Source organism: Gopherus evgoodei, chromosome 1 (assembly GCF_007399415.2).
Source record: "Gopherus evgoodei ecotype Sinaloan lineage chromosome 1, rGopEvg1_v1.p, whole genome shotgun sequence".
Taxonomy (NCBI): Eukaryota; Metazoa; Chordata; order Testudines; family Testudinidae; genus Gopherus; species Gopherus evgoodei.
The window spans coordinates 97605381-97629171 of NC_044322.1; the positions used below are offsets into that span (position 1 = coordinate 97605381).

General features: G+C 39.7%; 1 protein-coding gene across 1 annotated transcript in view; it reads right to left on the reverse strand.

Moving 5' to 3' along the window:
- The window catches only part of SLC15A1 (solute carrier family 15 member 1), a 44271-nt gene that overhangs the window by 18482 nt on the left and 1998 nt on the right, over nt 1-23791 (reverse strand). The window contains 16 exon segments of the mRNA XM_030545589.1: nt 1123-1206; nt 1332-1369; nt 1480-1499; nt 1502-1523; nt 2165-2185; nt 2188-2256; nt 5537-5623; nt 6724-6806; nt 8454-8537; nt 9857-9947; nt 10235-10334; nt 11930-12049; nt 18203-18344; nt 18431-18515; nt 22861-22887; nt 23647-23700. Of these exon segments, the coding sequence (XP_030401449.1) occupies nt 1123-1206; nt 1332-1369; nt 1480-1499; nt 1502-1523; nt 2165-2185; nt 2188-2256; nt 5537-5623; nt 6724-6806; nt 8454-8537; nt 9857-9947; nt 10235-10334; nt 11930-12049; nt 18203-18344; nt 18431-18515; nt 22861-22887; nt 23647-23700 (1127 nt within the window).

Consider the following 23791-nt stretch of genomic DNA (forward strand, 5'->3'; position numbering starts at 1 on the left):
AATTCCAACATTTTTTTTCTTAACATTTACTTGAGTCAGGAAATTTGTTGAACCTGACTCTACTCTGCTAACTGTTTAGGTTTTACTGAACTGGCTTTTTTTTTTTTTTACAAAAAAGTGATTAATCAAAAAATTCCTGGCCAGCTCTACTCACAACGTAAGGTGCAGTCTAAAATCTACCAGAAAGTATATCTGGCTTCTCCCATTCTGAGGCAAAAAGATACTCTCACAAGATAGGAGTAAGTATGTGTCTATTTTTTATCACAGAAAATAGAAAGAAAGAATGGAGGAGGGAAGCAAGCAAGGGTGAAATCCTGGTTCTCCTGAAGTCAATTGCATTTATGGCATTGACTTCAAGGGAGGCAGGATTTCATCTCCACTCTGTAGTTTGCCCCCTGCAGCTGGGTTCACCTTCTCTTTGTTCTTAGAGCTGTATATAGGATTGCAACTAAGGGCATGGCCACACTTGCAGATGTAGAGCGCTTTGAGTTAAACCAGCCTTCGGAGAGCACAGTAAGAAAGCAGCAGACCCCAACCCTCTTCCCCCCCTCCACCTCTCTCTCTCACACACAGCATTCCACAGTAATGGTTGCTTTGTCTCGGAGCAGATAAGCATGCCGGTTGTCATAAATGGAGCTTTGAAAGGGCATATCCGCATTCCTGCAGCGATTCAAAAACAATGACAAGAGGGCCACTTGACTTAAGGAGATTATGGACGTTTCTGAAGGCCAATCAGCGCACGTAATGCAATACCTCATTCACACTGATGCCAGGTGTTGGAGCCAAGGCGCAGCAATGTTATTCCACTCACTGAGTTAGGGTACCAGGACGCGCGTTAGCTGAGGCGTCAGAGCGCACTACATGCTTGCCAGCGTGGACGGATTGGGAGTTAAGGCTCCCAGGGCTGCTTTAATGCGCTCTAACTTGCAAGTGTAGTCAAGCCCTAAGTTGTTTCAATAACATAAAATACCTTTTTTATATTAACTCATTATTAATAGTTCTACACCTTGGATTTCCTTATCTTAGTGAAAGCTTGCTCTGTCACAATAATATCAACACATCACCTTAAGATAAATCATAAAATGCACACTAAATATTAAATCAGGCATATGAATCAACTACGTGAAATTGAAGTGGCATTTTTTAATTAAAGGATAAACCACAGCGTCTACAATGGGGACCATAACAACAATCAGAATCGGGTTTCACCGTCTGTTGAATGTAAAAATCCAGAAAAAGAAGTTAAGCACTTTCCAAAGTCTTTTTTAAAATAGTGATACAAAAAAAAGAGTCTTTGAAGAGTATTTAAAAATATCACAAATTTAGTTAGTGTACCTGCAATCTGGTCTGGCTGGATCTGAATAGCTCCCTAAGGAAAAGAAAAGGAAAATATATTTTAATATTAGAAGACTGACAAAATGCATAAGACCAAATGAAATGTCAATAATTCTTTAAAAAGTTGAAGTTAAAATAACCTACAAAGTTTCCATCCATTGTTTGGCTTGTAATGTCCATCTTGATCCCTTAATAAAACAAAGTCATAATGAAATGCTACAATAAGCAATCTGCTCTAGTTACTCCTGAATTGTTTTTAGAAAGGGAAGAATAGAGGGGTGGGGAATCAATAATAAAGGAAGACAAAAACTTTCCTTAGAGTACTTTCTTCTCTGTCATTCTTTGACAAAGGTCTGATCCTGAACTACTAAAGGAAAATGTGGACCTGCAATGGGGTCTTTGGAGGGCAGCTTTTATGGCTGTCTTCCATAGTGTCTGCACTGTGGAATCCTCCCCCAGACAGACTGGGGCTTTTAGAGGCCTTTTATGCTGCTCTGGTCTTTTTTACCCAGCATGTAAGAGCGGGAACCAGGGTGAGGATTTTAGCTTTAATATTTTTGCTGACACTCGTGTTCAATTTAGATTATTTTGTAATATATATGTTTGAAATATTAATTGATCATACACTTAAAACTTTACAAGCAGCAGCTAGTATATAACAAGGACAGATAAATAAAATAACTTAATAGGTATAGTATATGAATGTGTAATTCATAAGTACCATTTTCATTATCACCAATATAAATTCTGCCCACTGATTTCCAACATAATAACTGAATATAATTGTACATGTACTTGCAAAAAACATTACACTTTTTTTCTACCTTACCTGCTGATCAAAAAGTGCCCCAAGAACATGGGGAGAGGAATATACAGGAAAAGTACCCTCAAGACCATCTTAGTTTGTGTAATAAGTCGTTTCTATAATGAAGAAACAGTGAAAAAATACATACATATATATATATATATATATATATATATATATATATATATCTATATATATATATATAATATATAATATATATATATATATCTATATATATATATATATATGTTGGTAAAAATAGGTAAATTCAACAAAACCACACGTTTATATATATATATAAAACATATATATATATACTAAGACTATTACTCTTAATTCATATTTTATTCATACTATTGCTATTCATATCATATTTTAATTCACATTAGAAACAAAGGTCATGATCATGCAAGACTTAGACACATGCTAAACTTAACAGATTGTGAGTAGTGCTTTAGACTTCAGTGGAATTATTTACAGTCCTTTAAAGTTAAGCACATGTGTAAGTCTTTGCACTTCTGGGGCCTAAATTAAGGTTAAGATAAGAACATAACATAAGAATGGCCGTATTGGGTCAGACCAAAGGCCCATCCAGCCCAGTATCCTGTCTACTGACAGTGGCCAACACCAGGTGCCCCAGAAGGAGTGAATCTAACAGATAATGATCAAGTGGTCTCTCTCCTGCTGTCCATCACCACCCTCTGACAAACAGAGGCTAGGGACACCATTCCTTATCCATTCTGGCTAATAGCCAGTAATGGACTTAACCTCCATGAATTTATACAGTTCTCTTTTAAACTCTGTTATAGTCCTAGTCTTCACAACCTCCTCAGGCAAGGAGTTCCACAAGTTGACTATGCACTGTGTGAAGAACTTCCTTTTATTTGTTTTAAACCTGCTGGCCATTAATGTCATTTGGTGGCCCCCAGTTCTTATATTATGGGAACAAGTAAATAACTTTTCCTTATTCACCTTCTCCACATCACTCATGGTTTTATATACCTCTATCATATCCCCCCTTAGTCTCCTCTTTTTCAAGCTGAAAAGTCCTAGCCTCTTTAATCTCTGCTCATATGGGACTCTCTGAACCTTTTCTAATGCCAGTATATCTTTTTTGAAATGAGGAGACCACATCTGTATGCAGTACGCAGTATTCAAGATGTGGGTGTACCATCGATTTATATAAGGGCAATAAGATATTCTCCACCTTATTCTCTGTCCCCTTTTAATGATTCCTAACCTTCTGTTTGCTTTTTTGACTGCCGCTGCACACTGCGTCGATGTCTTCAGAGAACTATCCACAATGATGCCAAGATCTTTTTCCTAATTAGTTGTAGCTAAATTAGCCCCCATCATATTGTATGTATAGGTGGGATTATTTTTCCCAATGTGCATTACTTTACATTTATCCACATTAAATTTCATTTGCCATTTTGTTGCCCAATCACTTAGTTTTGTGAGATCTTTTTGAAGTTCTTCAGAGTCTGCTTTGGTCTTAACTATCTTGAGCAGTTTAGTATCATCTGCAAACTTTGCCATTTCACTTTTTACTCCTTTCTCCAGATCATTTATGAATAAGTTGAATAGGATTGGTCTGAGGACTGACCCTTGGGGAACACCACTCCTCTCCATTCTGAAAATTTACTATTTATTCCTACCCTTTGTTCCCTGTCTTTTAACAAATGGACAAAAACGGACAAAACGTGTGAAAGGACAAGAGGAGTTATGGAAATAAAATCCACTGTTACTCAGTAAGGTCTGTACATATATGTGATGGTTACATTGAACTAGATTTTGCTTTTGTTAATTTGTGTTCTTTTATCTCATTTCTGATAGATGATGTTTCAGAAAAAAAATTTTAAGAGGGACTTGAACGATGAGGAGGTTTTGAGGAGCGTTTTCAATGAACAGGGGCTACATGGAAGATGTCATGTAGGCAGGAATCAGAGAGGAGACAGAAGGGAGGTTGAGATTTGTGTCACTACTGAAAAATCATCAGGGAGTGTGGAAGGCCACCTAAAAGGAGACATATAGATTGGGGGTGAATAGCTGTAGGGCTTTAAAGCCATGACAAGGAGTTTTGAACTCAGTATGGATTACCAATGAAGGGATGCAATATTATAATAAAGGACTTGTGCAAAGCAACACATTATTGCATTGGTTACACATGGTTCATATTTTCAAGATTGTTTTCAAAAGCATGGAGGCTAGGAACCTCAGCTGGTGTAAATCGTTACAGGTCATTGGTTTTGAGGGGCCTATGATAATTTCATCAACTGAGGATTTATTTTTTTTTAATTAGAGTTGGAAGGGATCTCAGGAGGTCATCTAGTCCAACCCGCTGCTCAAAGCAGGACCAATTCCCAGACAGATTTTTTTTGCCCCAGATCCCAAAATGCAGGGCCGGCTCCAGGCACCAGACCAGCAAGCAGGTGCTTGGGGCAGCCAACGGAGAAGTGCGGCACGTTCAGCTCTTTGGCGGCAATTTGGCAGTGGGTCCCTCAGTCCCTCTTGGATGGAATGACCAGCCGCTGAATTGCCGCCAAAGACTGAAGCGGTGGCGGTAGAGGCTGATTGTGATCGTGGCTTTTATTTATTTTGCTGCTTGGGGGTGGCAAAAACCCTGGAGGTGGCCCTCTTGAGGACTGAACTCACAGCCCTGGGTTTAGCAGGCCAATGCTCAAACCACTGAGCTATCCCCCCTGTCAAACCAGTGGCATAACCAGGAACAGAACCGAGGTCTTCTAAGTCCTAGACCCATACCCTATTCACTAGGCCACATTGACACTGCTCCCTTTATATTTTTTTAATGTAAGCTTAGATTCTGGAGCACAATTCTGCAGATAGGAGTGAATTCTCTGACAAATTTAATGACCATGGAGTCCATAGGGCATTGACTACAATTCTCATTAGCATAATGTTCATTGTTTGCATGTGTTATCATATATATTGTGTGTTTTCATTCAAAGTGTATTTTGAAGCTGGATCGTTTATATCAAGGCCATAAAATCTACCTGGAGATAAAATACTTGCTATCATATTGAAACTGCTATCAGGTAATTTTAAGTATTTGTTCTTAGAGAGAAATACATTTATGTTCAGCCCACTAGAGTTTCCTCAGTGCAATATGTGATCATGCACAAAGCCCTGATACCTGGAGGACAATCTGAAGCTACATTAAGCCATGATGGTAACCATCCTATCTTGCCAGAGCAGTAAGATCTAGCTAGAACACTAGCTTCTGATTGCTGTAGACAGACAGAGCATTAGCTCCCCTGGTATTTGGTATGGGGTTGCATAACTAGTGAACAAGGCAGATGGAACAAAAAAGAAAAAAGGAAGGCATTATCTATCTATCCATGCACACATGCTCATGCACACCCAAATAATACTTACATCATACTTTTCACTAGCCCAGTCCAGCCAGTGTTCTCTTTTGGGGAACTGTTTTCTGCGATGCTGAAATCTGTTTTTGACAGCAAACTGTGAAAAGAACATTAATAAATTTGGATTAATTACACTGAATACCATTTAAACATGGCGCAACAAATATTTGTAACTACAAGGTTAAAGTGACATAAGAGAAACTGTCTTTCAGATCAATTTATATTCCTTTAAATTTATTTTTATTATTATTATTATTATTAAAAGGTGAATGTTTCTAAGAAACTGTTTTAAACACTTAAAGGAAGTGTTCTGCTATATGTCTCATATGTCTTGGATTCAGGAAAACGTTCCCAATATTAGAGGAAACCAATTCAGAAAAATAGGTAGTGCCTCTTAAAACTGGGTGCTACTAGGAATTCTCTGAGGCCTTGTCTACACAGGTTTTTGCAGAGTACACTTTCAATGTTTAATAAAATAAGAAGATAGTTTCAGTTTTACACAGCAATTCTTCAGAGTGGAATTACACTTTAAAGAGACATTTTGTTTACATGAAATATTAATATGCATTTTCTAATGAATTCCTCATGCCAACATCAAATATTATGTAGCTGTGCTAGAGTTACACTGGCAGACCTGTATGTGGGGAGCACAGGCCTGGAATAACTTCAGGTCAGGATTGAAGGAACCTGCATTAAGCCCCACTGAAGTCTCTACCACAGTTGTATCCTGATCTTGTTTGAGGCCTCAAGGAACCATGATAATACAACTAACTAGCTACATAATAACTAACATTTACTGAAATTAAGAGACCTTAGCAGATGGATTGTTAAAAAGTGGCTGATCTGAAATTAAGTCAACGCAGGAGAGTTTATTGTGTGTGTGTGTGTGTGTGTGTGTGTGTGTGTGTGTGTGTGTGTGTGTGTGTGTCATGCAACTCATTAGGCTCAATTAAGAAAAACAAACAGAAATCAGAGTGAGTCTCAAAAACTCAGAATCTTCTTTTACACCAAAAGATCAGATTAATTGTGACTGAAAAAATTGCAACATTATGATGGAATTTTACTCCTGACTGAAATGGAATAAACAGTTTTCAAACTACAAAGTTTATGAATGTCATAAAATTATCAATAAGTGATAAAGACCAACTCCATCTGAAAAGTCCAGCCACGCTTTTCGAGTAGTCTGGCATTACTTACTGCAACGCATTTGGAAACCTCGAGCATTATATTGCCTTGAGGATGAGCTTTCTTGTACATTTTGCTTCCAAGTATGAACACCACTACAATAAGTAAACAGAAAAACATTTCAGGATTGACTGAAACTAGAGGAAAATACTTTGGTATACAAAACATAATGACAAAGCGGTTAAAACAACCCAAGCCTGAGTGGGAAACAGCACTGTAAAGAGCAATAACACAGTTATTAACATATTTTACAATTAATTTTTAATCAATCCAATATACTTTATCAGATTTTTAAACAGATTTTTATGCAGTCCTTATTCAGGCAAACATCTATTGTCTTCAGTGAGTAGGCAGTTTGCCTGAGTAAGGACAAAAACAAAACAAAACAGATGGGGACCTTAGGTCTGGGCCTGCTGTATTTCCCTAATACAACCTATAATTAAAGATGTAATTTTGGAAGAGCAAGTTTATTGGATATTGCAGCTATTTTATCCTCTGTGGAACTCTGAAAGGCTTCTTATAACAAAATAATTCCTTGGTCTTTGTATTGCAATGCTTATTGAGCAGTGCAGCTGATAAAATGCAGTGGTTTTTCATAAGCAAGTAAATGGTTAGATACAGAAGGACAATGCAATATTTCATCAATGCATCTGCAGTTACTGTATTAATATATTTCTATTCCGTGCTCATCTTAATCTTGGATATTTGATGAAAGCTTTGAAAAACCTCCCTTATTTAAAGCTTTCACCTTTATTTACTGCCCGTGAATGCTCCAAATGGTATCACATAAGGTAAAGCAAACTATGTCATGCAGAACATTTAGGGTTTATTTGAGGTTTTGTCATGAACACAGATAAGGGGCAGTATCTTCTTGTGCTGCCTCTGGAGCAGCTCTCATGGGAGTTCCCCTGCTGCTCCAGGAAGGGAATAAACTGCACCAGGTCTATAGCAGGCACAGAGCAGGCTCCCTGACATGCTGGCACAGCAATGTACATTGCGGGGGGTGGAAACAAGGCTCTGCCCACTCCCATCCACATGCAGGAAGAGGGATGTAATAGCTCTGTGGATCTTGCTTCTCCTCTGCTGCAATCACCCATGATGTAGGTAGCTGGTGCAGGGGCATACGGGGACACATCTTGCACTCCTTTAAGCCCTAGCACTGCCATGCAGGCCAGGCCACAATTTGACCCTTAACAGTAAAACTATTTTTATTAGACAATTTATCCTTAATTATCAGATTTTGATTTGACTGCTATTTCCAAAGCAAAGGTATCAAGCCTAACCCTTCATTTGTATCTCTAATATGAGAACTCTTTTACCCCCGATCAGGTGTTGGGATATTGTGAAGGAGTCACAACTAGTAACCTGAGGAGATGTAGTCCATCAAGTTTCTACTTTAATATTTCTGTCATAGTTTGAACCTTGTCCATAATACTATGTAACTCCTGATCAGTGGTACATAAATGTATATTTATATTTTACCTTTTTAGACTGCAGCAGCACACCCAAACAATTACAATATATGGAGCTCTCTACCATGCAAATATATTTATCTGTATGGCGTTAATCGGCGGTTATGCCAATGCTACATCAGGAATCCTGGATTATAAAGAACATGGCAGCCTCCCCCTTTAACTCCACATTTCTAAGCAAATAGTCTTATTTCCCCTTCTCGTATAAAAAGTCGCCAATGTAATAAAGAGAATTTATGCAAAAAATAAAATGGAAAACATGCAACATACTCAATGAAACAGCCATGAGTGCGGCAGGCACTCCAAAGGCCAGTGGGTAACACTGTTGTTTGGTGTAAATTCCACATTCTTCTCCTGAAGGAATTAAAAAGCATTAGACAGAGTTTTGTATACCAGTGTCAGCTAGCACTGAAGCTATAAAATTTAGCTAGGAGTATACTAGCGTGCTAGCAACTAATTTGTCTTGCTCTGACAGTTTAGTCAGCCTTCCAGTCAAACCATTAAATAAAGTCCTATCTTTCATCTTTTGGTTGACTCTTTCTGTTCAAACCACAGAAGGAATTTTCAGTGATATACCAGAGAAGAAGGGTCTCATATTTTTTCATATGCTCATCTGCCATCTCTCCTAGGAAGGATAGCAAATTGAGTTAACTCATAATAAAATGACAGCAACAAACTGGAATAGAATGCCAGAAATCGAAAGGTCCAAGTCTGAGCTACATTTATTTGGGATCATTTGTATATTTCTCTCGTGGCTTTGCCATTCTTGAGAAAGCAGCCATTCCAAAGTCATGCCAATAAAATCTATAATCCATCATACAATGCAACACATACTCCACTTACAGATGTATGTGTGTACATGTGTGTATAGTTACTACACTATGTAATCAGAGTTAAACATAGAAAGAAAGGACAGAAAAACAAGTATATTTAATCATGTACAGTTTATTAAGGAATGAACCCAGATACTGATGATTTAGAATTTGTTTTACATTTAGCAGGACACCACTTCCATTAAAGAAAAATCAATGAGACCTTTATAATTAGAACACATAAAAGCTTCCATTTTGATAGTAGTAAAATTTTGACTTAATTTGTTGTATATTTTAAGTGTGTATGGGACTATATGTTATGTATATGTGCATCTTCTGTAATACCCTTAAGCCTCTGAATAAAAAGCTTCCTTCTTTCCCTTTTCCCCTCACAAAATAGAGAAATCTAATGATATTATTTTCCTCTCCTTTTCTGATGATTTTAGTGGTGATTTAAAAGATGATGTGTTAAATATCACTGTATAACAAAGCCTTCTTTGAGCTACAAGAGTCACAGCAGCAGTGCTGGCTTCCCCATCTTCCTATCGGGCGTGAAAGTAGCGCAGTCTCCATGGTCATTCAATTTTTAGCCTCTCTGAGACCACCAAGAAAGATGCCCATTAGCATGAACTAGGACAGTGAGGTTTTGCAATATTGACATTTCTATATTAGAAATAAACAAACTATAAACATGTCTCATAAGCCATCAGATGGTAATGACTTCTGGGTGGACTCAGAGTAGTTGCCTAAAACTAAAATACCCTTATCCACTACTAATCCAAGAAGTGATCCAGCCCACTGCCTTATTCTTTTTTGCTATGCTGTTTAACCAGTTTGTAGACAACAACAGTGCAAGTTTACCTCTGAGAATTGGAGTGATTATAGTAGAGAGGAGACTTCCGGCATTAACAGACAAATAAAACAGAGAGAAGAATCTATTTCTTTGTTTTTCCTGCAGTGAGAGTAAGAAAATAAATTTGAAAAGAACTATTTAGAACAAGGTTAGTCAGCATTATGTAGATCAGACTCTGCTGGCCTAAATTACAGTGTAAGATTGGAGTCCGCCCAATATTTAGTACAGATCACACAGTGTATGTATTTGTAGAGAACACTGTAGTAGGATCTAGATCTTCTTTTGGACGCCCAAGTACCAGAGCAATGGGCACAACCTGAAGATGTATATCTATTATTATTAAAAAATGAAATATGAGTCCAGCTATGTTTGAAAAATATTGTTACCTGTTCCTCTTCAAACTGATCTCCACCAAATGCTGATACACAGGGCTTGATTCCGCCAGTACCAAAAGCAATTAAGATCAGGCCAATCATAGACAGACCACTAGGGAAGGGAGAAAATGTCACTCAGTTTACTTTAGTATAGGTAAGTAAAGTCAGTTTACTTTACTATAGGTAAAGGAACATCACACAAGGAGAAATGCCCATGCTTGCTAACAGCAACAGCATTAAACAAAGGAATTCTTAACTGTGTCATAACATTTAAAAATGTCATTGACCGGTATCTGGACTATATATGCCACTGGGGTGGCTTGAAGGAAATGCAATGGGCTGGAGAAGAATTATCCTAGTGTAGGAAGAGCATAGGGCTGAGTTAAGCAGCCCTACACTGCCCCGATTAGATGTACCAGCTTGGAGGGCATGCTGGGGCCTGGGACACAAGGTGGTGCATGAGGGATGAAGGTGCAATTGTAGCACTAAGCACTGTGGAGATTCTGAACTTCAGAGAGCTTATAGGCAGCTCAGGCAAAGCTGCCGTAACTTAAAGCAGCTCCTGGGGCTGAGCTACCTTATATGGGGCCATTTCAGGCCCTGCAGCAGCCCAGAATGCAGGCAGTAGAAAGGTGACATAAAACCATCTTTGTCCCTGCTTATCCTGGCCCGTGCTTTCTGTCCTGGAAGTGCAGGACAGTCTCTAGCACAGAGGTCGGCAACCTCTGGCACGCGACTCACCAGGATAAGCACCCTGGTGGGCCAGGCCAGTTAGTTTACCTGCCCTGTCAGCAGGTTTAGTGGACCGCAGCTCCCACTGGCCGCGGTTCACCATCCCAGACCAATGAGGGCGGCAGGAAGCAGTGCAGGCGAGGGATGTGCTGTGCCAGAAAGCAAAGATAAAGTAATGAACTTTAGTTTGTTCTTAAGATATTCTTTCTTGGCTCGTTTATCTGGGAGAAATACTCTATTTTATTCAGGAGTATGATATACTTTCCTTGGAAATCAAGGTGTCGTTTTATGAAGCAATGTGAATGGTGTCATATGTTGCATAACATATTTCTGGATGTTAAAATTCCAGCTCCAAAATCAGATGAAAGTAAAATAGGATATTTTATTAACTACAAAGTTTCAGAGAACCTCTTTTGCACAAACCTTGTGCAGTGATGAAAATCTGTAGTCTGACTAGCAAAACTCATAAAACGTATAGTTCATACTCAATGTAGAGTTAGTCTGCCTTTGTGATCATTCTCTTACAGAGCTGAGATTTAAAATAAAATTTGAATGAAAGAGATCTGCCTTGAGGTAAATGACTGCCTCACTTAAATTAAATGAAATCAGTATGGTTTGAGTTTTGCACACATCCTGTGAAACTTTTCAGGTGCATAAAAATAAAAGGAAGAACTGTTTAAGTAGTGAACTACACAGGTTCTCTTCTCTAAAACTATTCAATCTTGGGGAAATTGATTGTGTAAATTCAAGTTGCTCTAGGGCAGGTTTTTAAGCAGCAGATCAATATAGGTTTCAGTATTCTTTGCCACATTACAGCTATCATATAACCTGGATATGACAGCTTCCTTATAAAAGTAGCAGTAAATAAGGAGAGGTTGATCATTAGACAATTAAAGCAACAAGTACAGTAAATTAAAGAACTAAATTATTCCATCATGCATTAATCTGGAAGACAGAATGTGTAATGCAACTTACATGTGCAATGGAATGTTATCAGGAGTTCCATCCCTGTTATAGTCTGTCATGTCATTTATGGAACTTACTGCCATGATCGCCTGTCCAATGGTATAAACAATGGACAAGGAGATAATGGTCCTGTTGTAAAGTAAGAAGACAGAAAATATGTTTTTTAACTGCACAGCTAACTCAGATTTCTTTCTAGTTCACGAAATATTTCAGGCAGAAAGATAATTGGTTAGAATAAACAGGATGAATAAATTCACTATGAAATAGCTATGAGAATCTTATCACAAGATACTGTAAATATATCAAAACATTTCTTGAATAATAAACAATTTATCCCAAACCAGTTATACTTTTGATATTTTTAAAAGTAGTCTCTGCTTAAGCAAAATACACAATTTAATTATATTACTTAATTAAATTAAAGAAAAGCAGCAGAGTCCCGTGGCACCTTATAGACTAACAGACGTTTTGGAGCATGAGCTTTCATGGGTGAATACCCACTTCGTTGGATGCATCCAGTGGAAATCTCCAGGGGCAGGTATATATTTGCAAGCAAGAAGGTTACTTCAATCAGGGAGGATGAGGCCCTCTTCTAGCAGTTGAGGTGTGAAAACCAAGGGAGGAGAAACTGGTTTTGTAGTTGGCAAGCCATTCACAGTCTTTGTTTAATCCTGAGCTGATGGTGTCAAATTTGCAGATGAACTGAAGCTCAGCAGTTTCTCTTTGAAGTCTGATCCTGAAGTTTTTTTGCTGCAGGATGGCCACCTTAATATCTGCTATGGTGTGGCCAGGGAGGTTGAAGTGTTCTCCTACAGGTTTTTGTATATTGCCATTCCTAATATCTGATTTGTGTCCATTTATCCTTTTCCGTAGAGACTGTCCAGTTTGACCGATGTACATAGCAGAGGGGCATTGCTGGCATATGATGGCGTATATTACATTGGTGGACGTGCAAGTGAATGAACCGGTGATGGTGTGGCTGATCTGGTTAGGTCCTGTGATGGTGTCGCTGGTGTAGATATGTGGACAGAGCTGGCATTGAGGTTTGTTGCATGGATTGGTTCCTGAGTCAGGTTACTATGGTGCAGTGTGCAGTTACTGGTGAGAATATGCTTCAGGTTGGCAGGCTGTCTGTGGGCGAGGACTGGCCTGCCACCCAAGGCTTCTGAAAGTGTGGGATCATTGTCCAGGATGTGTTGTAGATCTCTGATGATGCATTGGAGGGGTTTTAGCTGAGGACTGTATGTAATGGCCAGTGGAGTCCTGTTGGTTTCTTTCTTGGGTTTGTCTTGCAGTAGGAGGCTTCTGGGTATATGTCTGGCTCTGTTGATCTGTTTCCTTATTTCCTCGTGCGGGTATTGTAGTTTTGAGAATGCTTGGTGGAGTTTTGAAGATGTTGGTCTCTGTCTGAGGGGTTAGAGCAGGTGCGGTTGTACCTCAGTGCTTGGCTGTAGACAATGGATCGTGTGGTGTGCCCGGGATGGAAGCTGGAGGCATGAAGGTAGGCATAGCGGTCGGTAGGTTTTCGGTATAGGGTGGTGGTAATGTGACCATCACTTATTTGCAGCGCGGTGTCCAGGAAGTGGACCTCCCATGTAGATTGGTCCAGGCTGAGGTTGATGGTGGGGTGGAAGCTGTTGAAATAGTGGTGGAATTTTTCCAGAGTCTCCTTCCCATAGGTCCAGATGATGAAGATATCATTAATGTAGCGAAGGTAGAGAAGGGGCGTGAGTAGACGAGAGCTGAGGAAGCGTTGTTCCAGGTCAGCCATAAAAATGTTGGCATATTGTGGGGCCATGCGGGTGCCCATAGCGGTGCCACTGATCTGGAGGTATATATTGTCATCAAATTTGAAATACTTGTGTGTGAGGATAAAGGCACAGAGCTCAGGAACCAGTTGTGCTGTGGCATCATCAGGGATACAGTTCCTGACAGCTTGTATTCCATCTGTGTGTGGGATGTTTGTGTAGATAGCCTCTACATCCATGGTGGCTAGGATGGTGTTTTCTGGAAGGTCACCAATGCATTGTAGTTTCCTCAGGAAATCAGTGGTGTCATGGAGATAGCTGGGAGTGCTGGTGGCACAGGGTCTGACCAGAGAGTCCACATATCCAGACAGTCCTTCAGTGAGAATGCCAATTCCCGAGATGATGGGGTGTCCAAGATTTCCAGGTTTGTGGATCTTGGGTAGTAGATAGAATAACCCTGGTCAGGGCTCTAAGGGTATGTTGATTTGTTCCGGTGTTTGTGTAGGGAGTGTCCTGAGTAGATGGTGTATTCCTCAGTGGGATCTGAGGAAAGTGGCCTGTAGAATTTGGTATTGGAGAGTTGTCTGGCGGCCTACTTTTGGTAGTCAGACCTGTTTATGATGACAACAGCACCTCCTTTATCAGCCTCTTTGATTATAATGTCAGGGTGGTTTCTGAGGCTGTGGATGGCATTGCGTTCTGCATGACTTAGGTTATGAGGCAAGCAATGTTGTTTTTCCACAATTTCTGCCTATGCACGTTGGCAAAAGCATTCTATGTTTAGGTCCAGACTGTCATTTTGACCCTCAGGAGGAGTCCATTTGGAGTTTTTCTTCTTGTGCTGTTGGTGAGAGGGTAACTGTGTATCAGTGGGCTGTTCAGTGTTATCCTGAAAGTATTCTTTGAGTTGGAGATGGCGAAAGTAGGCTTCCAGATCGCCGCAGAACTGTATCATGTTAGTGGGGGTGGCAGAGCAGAAAGATAGTCCCCGAGATAGGACCGACTTTTCTTCTGGGCTGAGTGTGTGGTTGGATTGACGATATTACTGGGTGGGTTAGGGGTACCACGGTTGTGGCCCCATGTGGCAGGTAGGAGTTTAGACAGCTTACAGTCCTTTTTCCTTTATAGAGAGGTGAAGTGAGTAATGTAGATCTCCTGTTTTATTTTAGTGAAGTGGTTATTTATGAGAGTCTCCAGGTTGGAGAGCTCTTTTTTGATGTTTTCCTGTTTGCTGTATAGGATGCTGATCAGGTGGTTCCTCAGTTTCTTTGATAGAGTATGGCATAATCACTGTGGTCTGTGTAGTATATAGATAGCAGTGGATTTTTTACCTTTAGTCCATTTGGTATGATGTCCATCCGTTTGCATTTGGAAAGGAAGATGATATCTGTCTGTATTCTTCATGAGGTTGATGGATTTCCACTCCATACGGCTAAATGCAGTGCCTTGCATGGTGTCAAGTATCAGAGGGGTAGCTGTGTTAGTTTGGAAGCAGGCTAAAGATAACGAGGTTAGTTCAATCAGGGAGGATGAGGCCCTCTTCTAGCAGCTGAGGTGTGAAAACCAAGGGAGGAGAAACCAGATAACCTCGTTAACTCTAGCCTGCTTCTTGCTTGCATATATATACCTTGCTTGCATATATATAAAATTCAAGACTAGCATCAGGATAGTAGTGCTGACGGTAGCACCAAATGTGTGTGCATATTGTTGTGTGATCAAGAAACTCATAACTTTAAACGTGCGTCCATTCTTGTTTCACAAAGCCCTTAAACATGTTCTTTACTTTAACTTCCAGTGGGACTTAAACATGTGATTAAATGTTCTGCTGTATGTGTTCTTAGTACAAATCCACAAACATATACATTTTTCTCTAATCTCTGTCAGTTATAATAATTTTGGGTATTAGTCTTAACAGCAATGGGAAAAACATTTCAGATAGGAGTGTGATTTTGTCTGAGCTGACAGTGAGAAAATCTTGTTGCTGTTCTTTATTTGGGAGTCTCAGATACTACAGCGGTAAGGGCCCTGTAAGTAATAGAGAGACAATTTATGTCAGGGGTGGCCAAACTTACTGACCTTCTGAGCTGCACATGACAATCTTCAGAAGTTCAAGAGCCGGGGCACCACTGCTGGGGCTCAGGGCTTCTGTCCCACTCCTGTTGAAGCCTGAGCCCCAGCAGGCGTAATACCCCCCCCACTCCTGCTGAAGCCCTAATAGTCCCCTTCCTGTTGGGCAGAAGCCCTTAATCCCACCAACCCACTTCAAGGTAGAGGTTCCACGCTCCCGACCCCCTCCCCCCCCCGAGTGTGGTAGGTGAAGAATGGGCGGGTACCCTGGGGGCGCTCCATGAGCTCCATGCAGCTCACAAGCCACAGTTTGGCCATCCCAGATTTATGCAATTGGTTCTGTATGATTTGCATGTATGTACAGCACATTGCAAAAATGCTATGTATCCTCTTCCACAGACTAGAGCTCCCTGTCCAACAGAGTATGGAGAAAGTCCCTGAGGGTACTCCCACAAAGTGATAGTGTACAGGTACAGCAGATGGGTTACTTGAGGATAGAATCTCCATGATATTAATGCTATAATTATTAGTACTTTGGCTAACCTCCGCACAGTCCTGTCTGTTAACCTTCCTCATGAACTTTACAGTAGTAGTTTTTTGCTTCAAAAATTAACCAAAAGCATATTTTAGAAGTAAATAAAAAGTTTGATATTATTCCCACTTGCCAAGACTCAAATTTTAGGTTCCAACAGAGTAGTCCCATTGATCTCATAGTAAGCTTTTGCAAGATCATGGATTTAAACAGCGTTGGCAATCTGATATAAATCAATTACTGTACTAAAAACACAGAATCCTAAACCATGGTTTTGATAAATGAGTTAAAAGTTGAAGGGTGGAATTCACAAAGAGGACACAAGTGCTACTTTAGACCTCTAAGTCCAACATTTAGGTGCAACAGGCAATCACAACCTTCTGCTTGGATGCCACATAACCCTATAGATCAGGGATGGGCAAACTATGGGCTGGGGCCCTCATCCAGCCCTTCAGATATTTTAATCCAGCCCTTGAGCTCCAGCCAGAAATCAGGGTCCAGGGCTTGCCCTGCTCTGGCGCTCCAGCCACGGAGCAGGGTCAGGGGCTTGAGCCGCTCTGCACGTGCCATGGCACCACACGGCTCCCGGAAGCAGCAGCATGTCCTCCCTCTGGTTCCTACACATAGGAGCAGCCAGGGGGCTCCACACGCTGCCTCTGCCCCAAGTGCCACTGCTGTAACTCCCATTGGCCTGCAACCACAGCCAATGGGAACTGTAAGGGTGATGCCTGCGGACGGGGTGGCGTGCACAACTGCCTGGCTGCCCTCTGCGTAGGAGCTGGAGGGGAAAACGCAACTGCTTCTGGGAGCTCCTTGAGGGAAGTGCCACCTGGATCCTGCATCCCTGACTCCCTCCTGTGCCCCAGTCCCCTGACCCAGCCCTGATCCCTCCAAACCCCTTGGTCCCAGCCCGCAGCACCCTCCGGCACACCCAACCCCTCATCCCCAGCCCCAGCCCAGAGCCCACACAGCCAGACAGACCACCCTCCTGCACCCCAACACCCTCCCCCAGCCCGGACCCCCTCCCGTATCCTGAACTCCTGACTTTTGGCCCTACTCAAGAGCCTGCACCCCCACTCAGAGCCCTCACCCCCTCCCGCACCCAACCCCCAATTTTATGAGCATTCATGGCCCACCATACAATTTCCACACCCAGATGTGGACCTTGGGCCAAAAAGTTTGCCCACTGCTGCTATAGATACCTCTGTTTCTTCAAAGAGCCTAAGTTTCAGTGGCTGGGCATGAACACAGCTAACTAAATCTTGACACCAACCAGTAGATTGGTGCCTAACTAATTCCTAAGCTTCAGTGGGACCAGAAACGATGTATTCCCAGACTATTTTGCCTTCAGGGCCTGATCAGGTAGTCATGCTCAAAGCATAACTACCCCCCACAAAAGACAATGACAACAGAGATGCCCTCCCACTCTTTTAATCTTTAGTTTACTGGTTAGAGTACTCACCCAGGAGACCCAGGTTTAAATCTACCCTCTGCCTGAGGCAGAGAGAGGATTTGAATGTGAGGTTTCCCACTTCAAAGGTGAGTGCTGGGCTATGCAGCAGTCTGGGGCAGGGCTCTCCTGTTGAAGCGGTTCTACTGTGTATAAATAATTAAATATTCAACAAAAGAATTAGAACTTGAGTCTCTTACCTCACTGGTGAGTGCCCTACCTGAGTCATTCTCACACTCTCTTTGCTCCAATGAATATTTCTGTCAGTGACTGAAGCTTTTCCTCACTTCCAGTTCTGAGTAAAATCTACTAAAACTTGAAGCCTCTCTACAAATCTGAATTCACGAACACCAGCTCCTGACAGAGTATTCTTGAATCCTGAAAGTGGTTTGAAACACTCTTTCCCTAAAGCAACAGTTGGAATTTCATTGCTTTTTTCAGTCATGCCTTCAGTTGATTATTTTGCTTTTTAAATAAGCACTCACTTGAACTTTCCCAGCCAGGAGTCAGCAATGATTGCTCCAAGGATTGGAGTCAAATAGCACAGAGCAACAAATGTGTGGTAGATGGCTGTAGATAGGTTATCATCCCAGTGGAGAAAATATTTGAAGTACAGAACAAGCACAGCTACAAGGCGGAACAAAACAATCTGTTAGGGAGGTGATAATCAGTAACTGAAACCAAAACCAAGTGAAGATTGAAAAGGAAGTTACCTCGCATTCCATAGTAGGAGAATCTTTCACAGAACTCATTGATGACAATGAAGAAAATGCTGAGTGGATAACCAAAGCAACTTGGCTGAAGGGGAACAATGGTACAATGTGAATTCCAACAAAGCCACAAAATGTATAAAGAAGATCATTATTTGGCCACAATTCATAAGTCTAACCCAAGTCAGAACAAATTTTACTAGTTACAGGTCAGTTATTGCATACCAGTGTAGTTATTGACTGCAATGGAGCTAGGCAAAACTGTAATTGAATAAAAACTTCATGTATTGCATATTTAGGATGCTAGGCTTCTAATGTCTAGAGTAGGTCTGACTAGTATCCCAAAATATGCAAAACACTGTTAATATTCAATTATATTTTAATATTAAAATCTAGTGACATTTTTAGAGCTCTCTTGTCAGGTGCAAATGATGAACCATTAGTGTTGGACTAAAGCAAATCTTCCAGAAAGACAACCAGTCTTGATATGAAACCATCAAAAAGAGAAAGAGAATCCTCCACTTTCCTTGGTAGTTTGTTCCAGCAGTTAAACACCCTCACTGTTAACATTTGTGCCTGATTTCTGATTTGAATTTGTCTGCATTCAACTTTCAGATACTGGTTCTTGTGTACCTTTTCCCACTAGATTAAAGAGCCCTGTAGAACCCAGTATTTCCACCCAGTGAAGATAAAGTTTAGGCATGCAAATACATGAGTATATTACTGTGAGTATTTGCATGCTGGATCTTTTAGGCCATAAGAGTTGATGATTCATGAATTATTGAGTTGCATAGCCATGCTGAGTACTGAGGTGAGAGCAACAGAGTACAAAATTAGGCAAATACAACCAATATATGTGCACAGATCTTTAAAAACCTTTTGTTGGCTAAAATGTTCTGCATACTGGTTAATGCTTTTGGGCCAATAATCATTATTGTTTTATCTGCCCTGAAACTGGAATCTGTACTCTCTTTGATACACAAACTGAAATGCCATCTAGTATATTTTCACTGTGACTTTGACAAGTACCTCTGTGCCATCACCTTAAATGTGTTTTGTACCTCTACAAAATAACAGAGTATTATGAATTACAACAGATACCTCTACATCTCAGCAGCAACAGCACACTAGCTTCACAAACTACTGGGCCATGTCTTAACTCTGGCCTTCTCAGTGTCAGTACAGTTTGACAAATATAGTACAGATCTAAAATATGAACTAACTGCAAAAAATACACAAGATCTGGATTTTTAGCTGTAAATATGGGAATCTTTCTATCTACCAAATTAAGAGAAAAGGATTCCAATGGGGAATGGAAAATAGATGGATAACAAAAGGTGTTTGAATTCAAACCTATAGGAACAGGAGACAGTAAATTCCATGCAAGGCCAAAACACAACCTAAAGCATCCCACATGGAACCTGAAGGCTAATGCGATGGACACTTTCAAAATGTCTCAATAGAACGTACCCTGTCCTTCTGCCACAACTACAGGGCAAGGATCAGGGACGGCTCCAGGCACCAGCACAGGACGTAGGTGCTTGGGGCGGCCAATGGAAAGGGGCAGCACATCCGGGTCTTGGGCAGCAATTTGGAAGCAGGTCCCTTAGTCCCTCTCAGAGGGAAGGACCTGCTGCCAAATTGCTGTGGAAGAATGAAGCGGATCGTGGTTGTTTTTTTTTTCCTCTTCGCACTTGGGGAGGCAAAACACTGGAGCCGGCCCTAGCAAGGATAAAACTGATCAGCGGCAGCTTTTTACTGATGGTGACAATGAACATGCAATTTCTTTTAGTCTATCTAGGAGTTTTAATGTAGATACAGATATGATGACTGTTTAATTTTGATATAATTTAAATGCATGAATGATGGTTTCAGTTTTCAGTACAGTCCTTTTTGTCTCAAAATGTGAGTATCTCTACTATAAATCATAATTTATCAGAGCAGTACAGCTTTTGTTACTGAACACTATGATACCTTCAATATCTTAAAAACAGAAAAGCTAAAACAGTGTCACAAATTACATTTTAAAATTAGTTTTCTGTGGAGAAACAAGAAAGGGAACAGGAGAATGCTCTGCCTTTCATATTTATGCCATGCCTATTCTTAGCTTCCTGTTTATAGGCCTGATCCTGCAAGATGCAGGATGCTATTAGATCTGCAGCTTGCAGAATCAAATCCCAAGAAAATCTTCATTTGATTTCAATGGAGCTATGTCAATTTCCACCTACTGGGGATCTGGTCCTTAGACTTTAGTCAGTTCTGTGATTAATACCTTGCTTTTTAAAAAACTTGGAAAGCTTTATTGTGTACGATAAGAAATCACCTAACTTCTGAGAAGAATTTCATACTGAGTTGTGTTTGATATCTCATAGTTCAAACTTGTTTTAGATATCTCATAGTTCAGATTTCTTAAACGGGACAATACAGTCTTGTGAGGCTAGCTAGTGGAGAGATGACGGGAAATCTTGATACTAAGCCATATAACCCATGTGGCAAAAGATCAAGCACAGAAGGATCTTTGAACACAGATTAAACATAATTGTACATGTCAGCTACAGTTAGTTAAAGTGAAAAAGATTATCAAACAGTGCTTTAAAAAGCAATCAATATTAATATGCAGGCTAAATCTAAGAGATAATTTAGTTTGAGGTTTAAAAAAAATCAATTGTTCCAGAGGTCAAGTTTTTCTGGAATTAAGGAACAAGTTGCTGTTGAAAAGTGGCATGTGATACTGTTTGACATAATGTTATGAGATTTCAGTAACTTTTGTATTTAGACTATTGCAGTAATGTTAATAATTCAGATCCAATTCAATGCAAAGAAAACCAGCCCAACAGGTCCAACTGAAAGAAGTTGTACAATGGAAATCCTGCCTGCAGTTAGTGAATTGAGAAGCTTTGGTCAATAGTGGAACCTCTAAACATAGCTCAAATGAAATTGCCACCAATTTTCTCAATTATTAAGAAGCTAGGTATGGAAAGACTTATTGAGTCCACCACATTGGAAGTATAAACTAGTGTCTTTTATCTATCATATTAAAAAGTTACTACATTTGAATCCACAGCTTTCACAAAAATACAACTCAGTATGATGGTCGGTATCTTGTCAACTGTTATGAACTATATCTGCTGCAGTGATGGGTATGTTCTGAGACATTTTGTAACACTGGTCTTGAGTTCAGAGCTAGTTACACTTGCACGGTAATGAGACATTCTTCCAAGAGACTACACTGATGGAAGATACACCAATGGCAGTCCATGGGCTGGGGGTGAGAAACCTTGTGCTGCATGTAAAGAAGTATTCTTGTAAATATTACAACTGAGAGAAATAATAAAAAAAAGATAAAACACAAACAAGGGCCTGCCTAGATTACATTCAAATTTACTGTAGGCTAAATTTGTTTTTTTTTTGTTTTTACAGTTTCTTGACAAACTTTGATGTATTACATCGAGTAAAATCTTGAACAAATGAGCATAAGAATATATTTGCTTATTAGGGTTACTATAAAAGAAAAATGAGATGGGACACCACCCCTTCTACAGACATACCAGAGCAGTCAGATAAACAAAGGTCTTCCTAATATGTAACGCTCTCATCCTGCTTAACTACATCGCATAACTATGTATTGGCAGCTACACTTTTTGTAGTGAAGGTATTTGCTGTGTTTATATTCTGCTTCATTTTTATTTCAGGATTTTCTCTTTATTTTTTATTCTAGGCCAAAACACTTTACTTTTTTGATAACTGAATTAGATATTGAGTTTTTAAAGTAAATTGCAATTAGATACTGCTGGGAGCTTCAGAAAGAAAGAAAGTGAGCTCTGATCTCAGTAGAATGGAATCAGGATAGCAATAACGGTCTGCACAAGCTGTCTGGCCAGGGGAGGTTGGGATACTCTTTTTCAAGAAGTGTTGCAAGGAAGCGGATTTAGGTCAGTTTGAACATGAAAAAAGCCAAATCTCTAAGGTGTGTCAGACTTGGTTACAAACAGTATGAAGTATATAAATACATAAGTCTTCTTTTCACATGCTGATAAACTAAACTTTCTCTCGCTGAAACATTCTCACTTTAACTGAAACAAATGTGACACAGTGTCAGGTACTATGACTCTCCACAGACCACCCTACTCTTCTTTGCTCACATTTAGGTGTATGCAGTGGCTGGGAGTCTTTCTAAAGGCCTGATCTGATGCCCACTGAAGTAAGTCAAAAGACTCCCATTGACCTCAACAGACATTGTATCAGGCTCTAAGGCAGTGAATCAAATTTTCTGCTGATGTAAATGGGCACAACTCAGTTGACTTCAGCTGGGGTTATGTCCATTCAGCAGAGATTTTGGCTCAGCATGACTATGTACTATGTTAGGAACAATGGGAACATTACTTGAGTATAACAATCAAACACTTTTCAGAGTTAAAAAAATAAATACTAACCCCATATTTTCTTTCCTTCTTATTTTTCTCTATTAGAAAAAGAGAGAAACAAATTTATGTAAACTAGGAAATAACATTTCTTACCAAGACAATGGAAAACACAATAATCTCAGCTTAATAATAAACACAATACTCTTAATAAGAAAAATATTCTTAATTAATTTAAACTGTAAATAATTCAGTATAAACTTGGCAGTATTCATTAGCTATAAGCATTTTTACAGATAAAATATATGTACAAGGTAAGTAAACTTTCAGACCTCTATGTGTGGCTTTTTATACTCTGAAACAATTGTTTCAAACTTAAATGAAATTGTTTTTGTATTGTGTATCTATAGTAGAGCAATTGCAGCTTGGAAGTTATATTTATTTTCAGTCCCATATCATAATTGGTAAACTCTAAGACATTTACTTTATGTATCAATTAAGAGGCATTAACTGTATACAAAAACTTGAGCAAGGAAGGGTTTTGAAAATATAATTACAGGCAGTAAAAGGAATAAGAAATTTAAAAAAATAGAAAAGAAAAAAATTAAGCGAACTAAAGCTACCACTCTATTAAATACAAACTATAGAAACACACATTTATTGTTTAATATTTGTAGAAAGTCTCATTGTAAAAACCAGCTCTGCATAATAATTGCCATGCTGCAGTCTATATGCTTTGGTGTTTTAATGTATTTACATAGGAAACTATCCACAATATTTGAATTTACTTCAGATCATCCTAGTGTTTGAAGTTTGGTTGCCTTTCACTTATCTGTTTAATAGAGAGAAGTGAAATACTTCTGTAATTGGCACAGATTCACATTTGGCATCATTGTTTGGATATTTAGTCCACTGCAAAGGAATATGAAATTGAAAACAAGTTCTAAAGAAGAAAATTATGATATTTTGTACAGACTGAAAAAAATCTTTAAAATATGCTTTC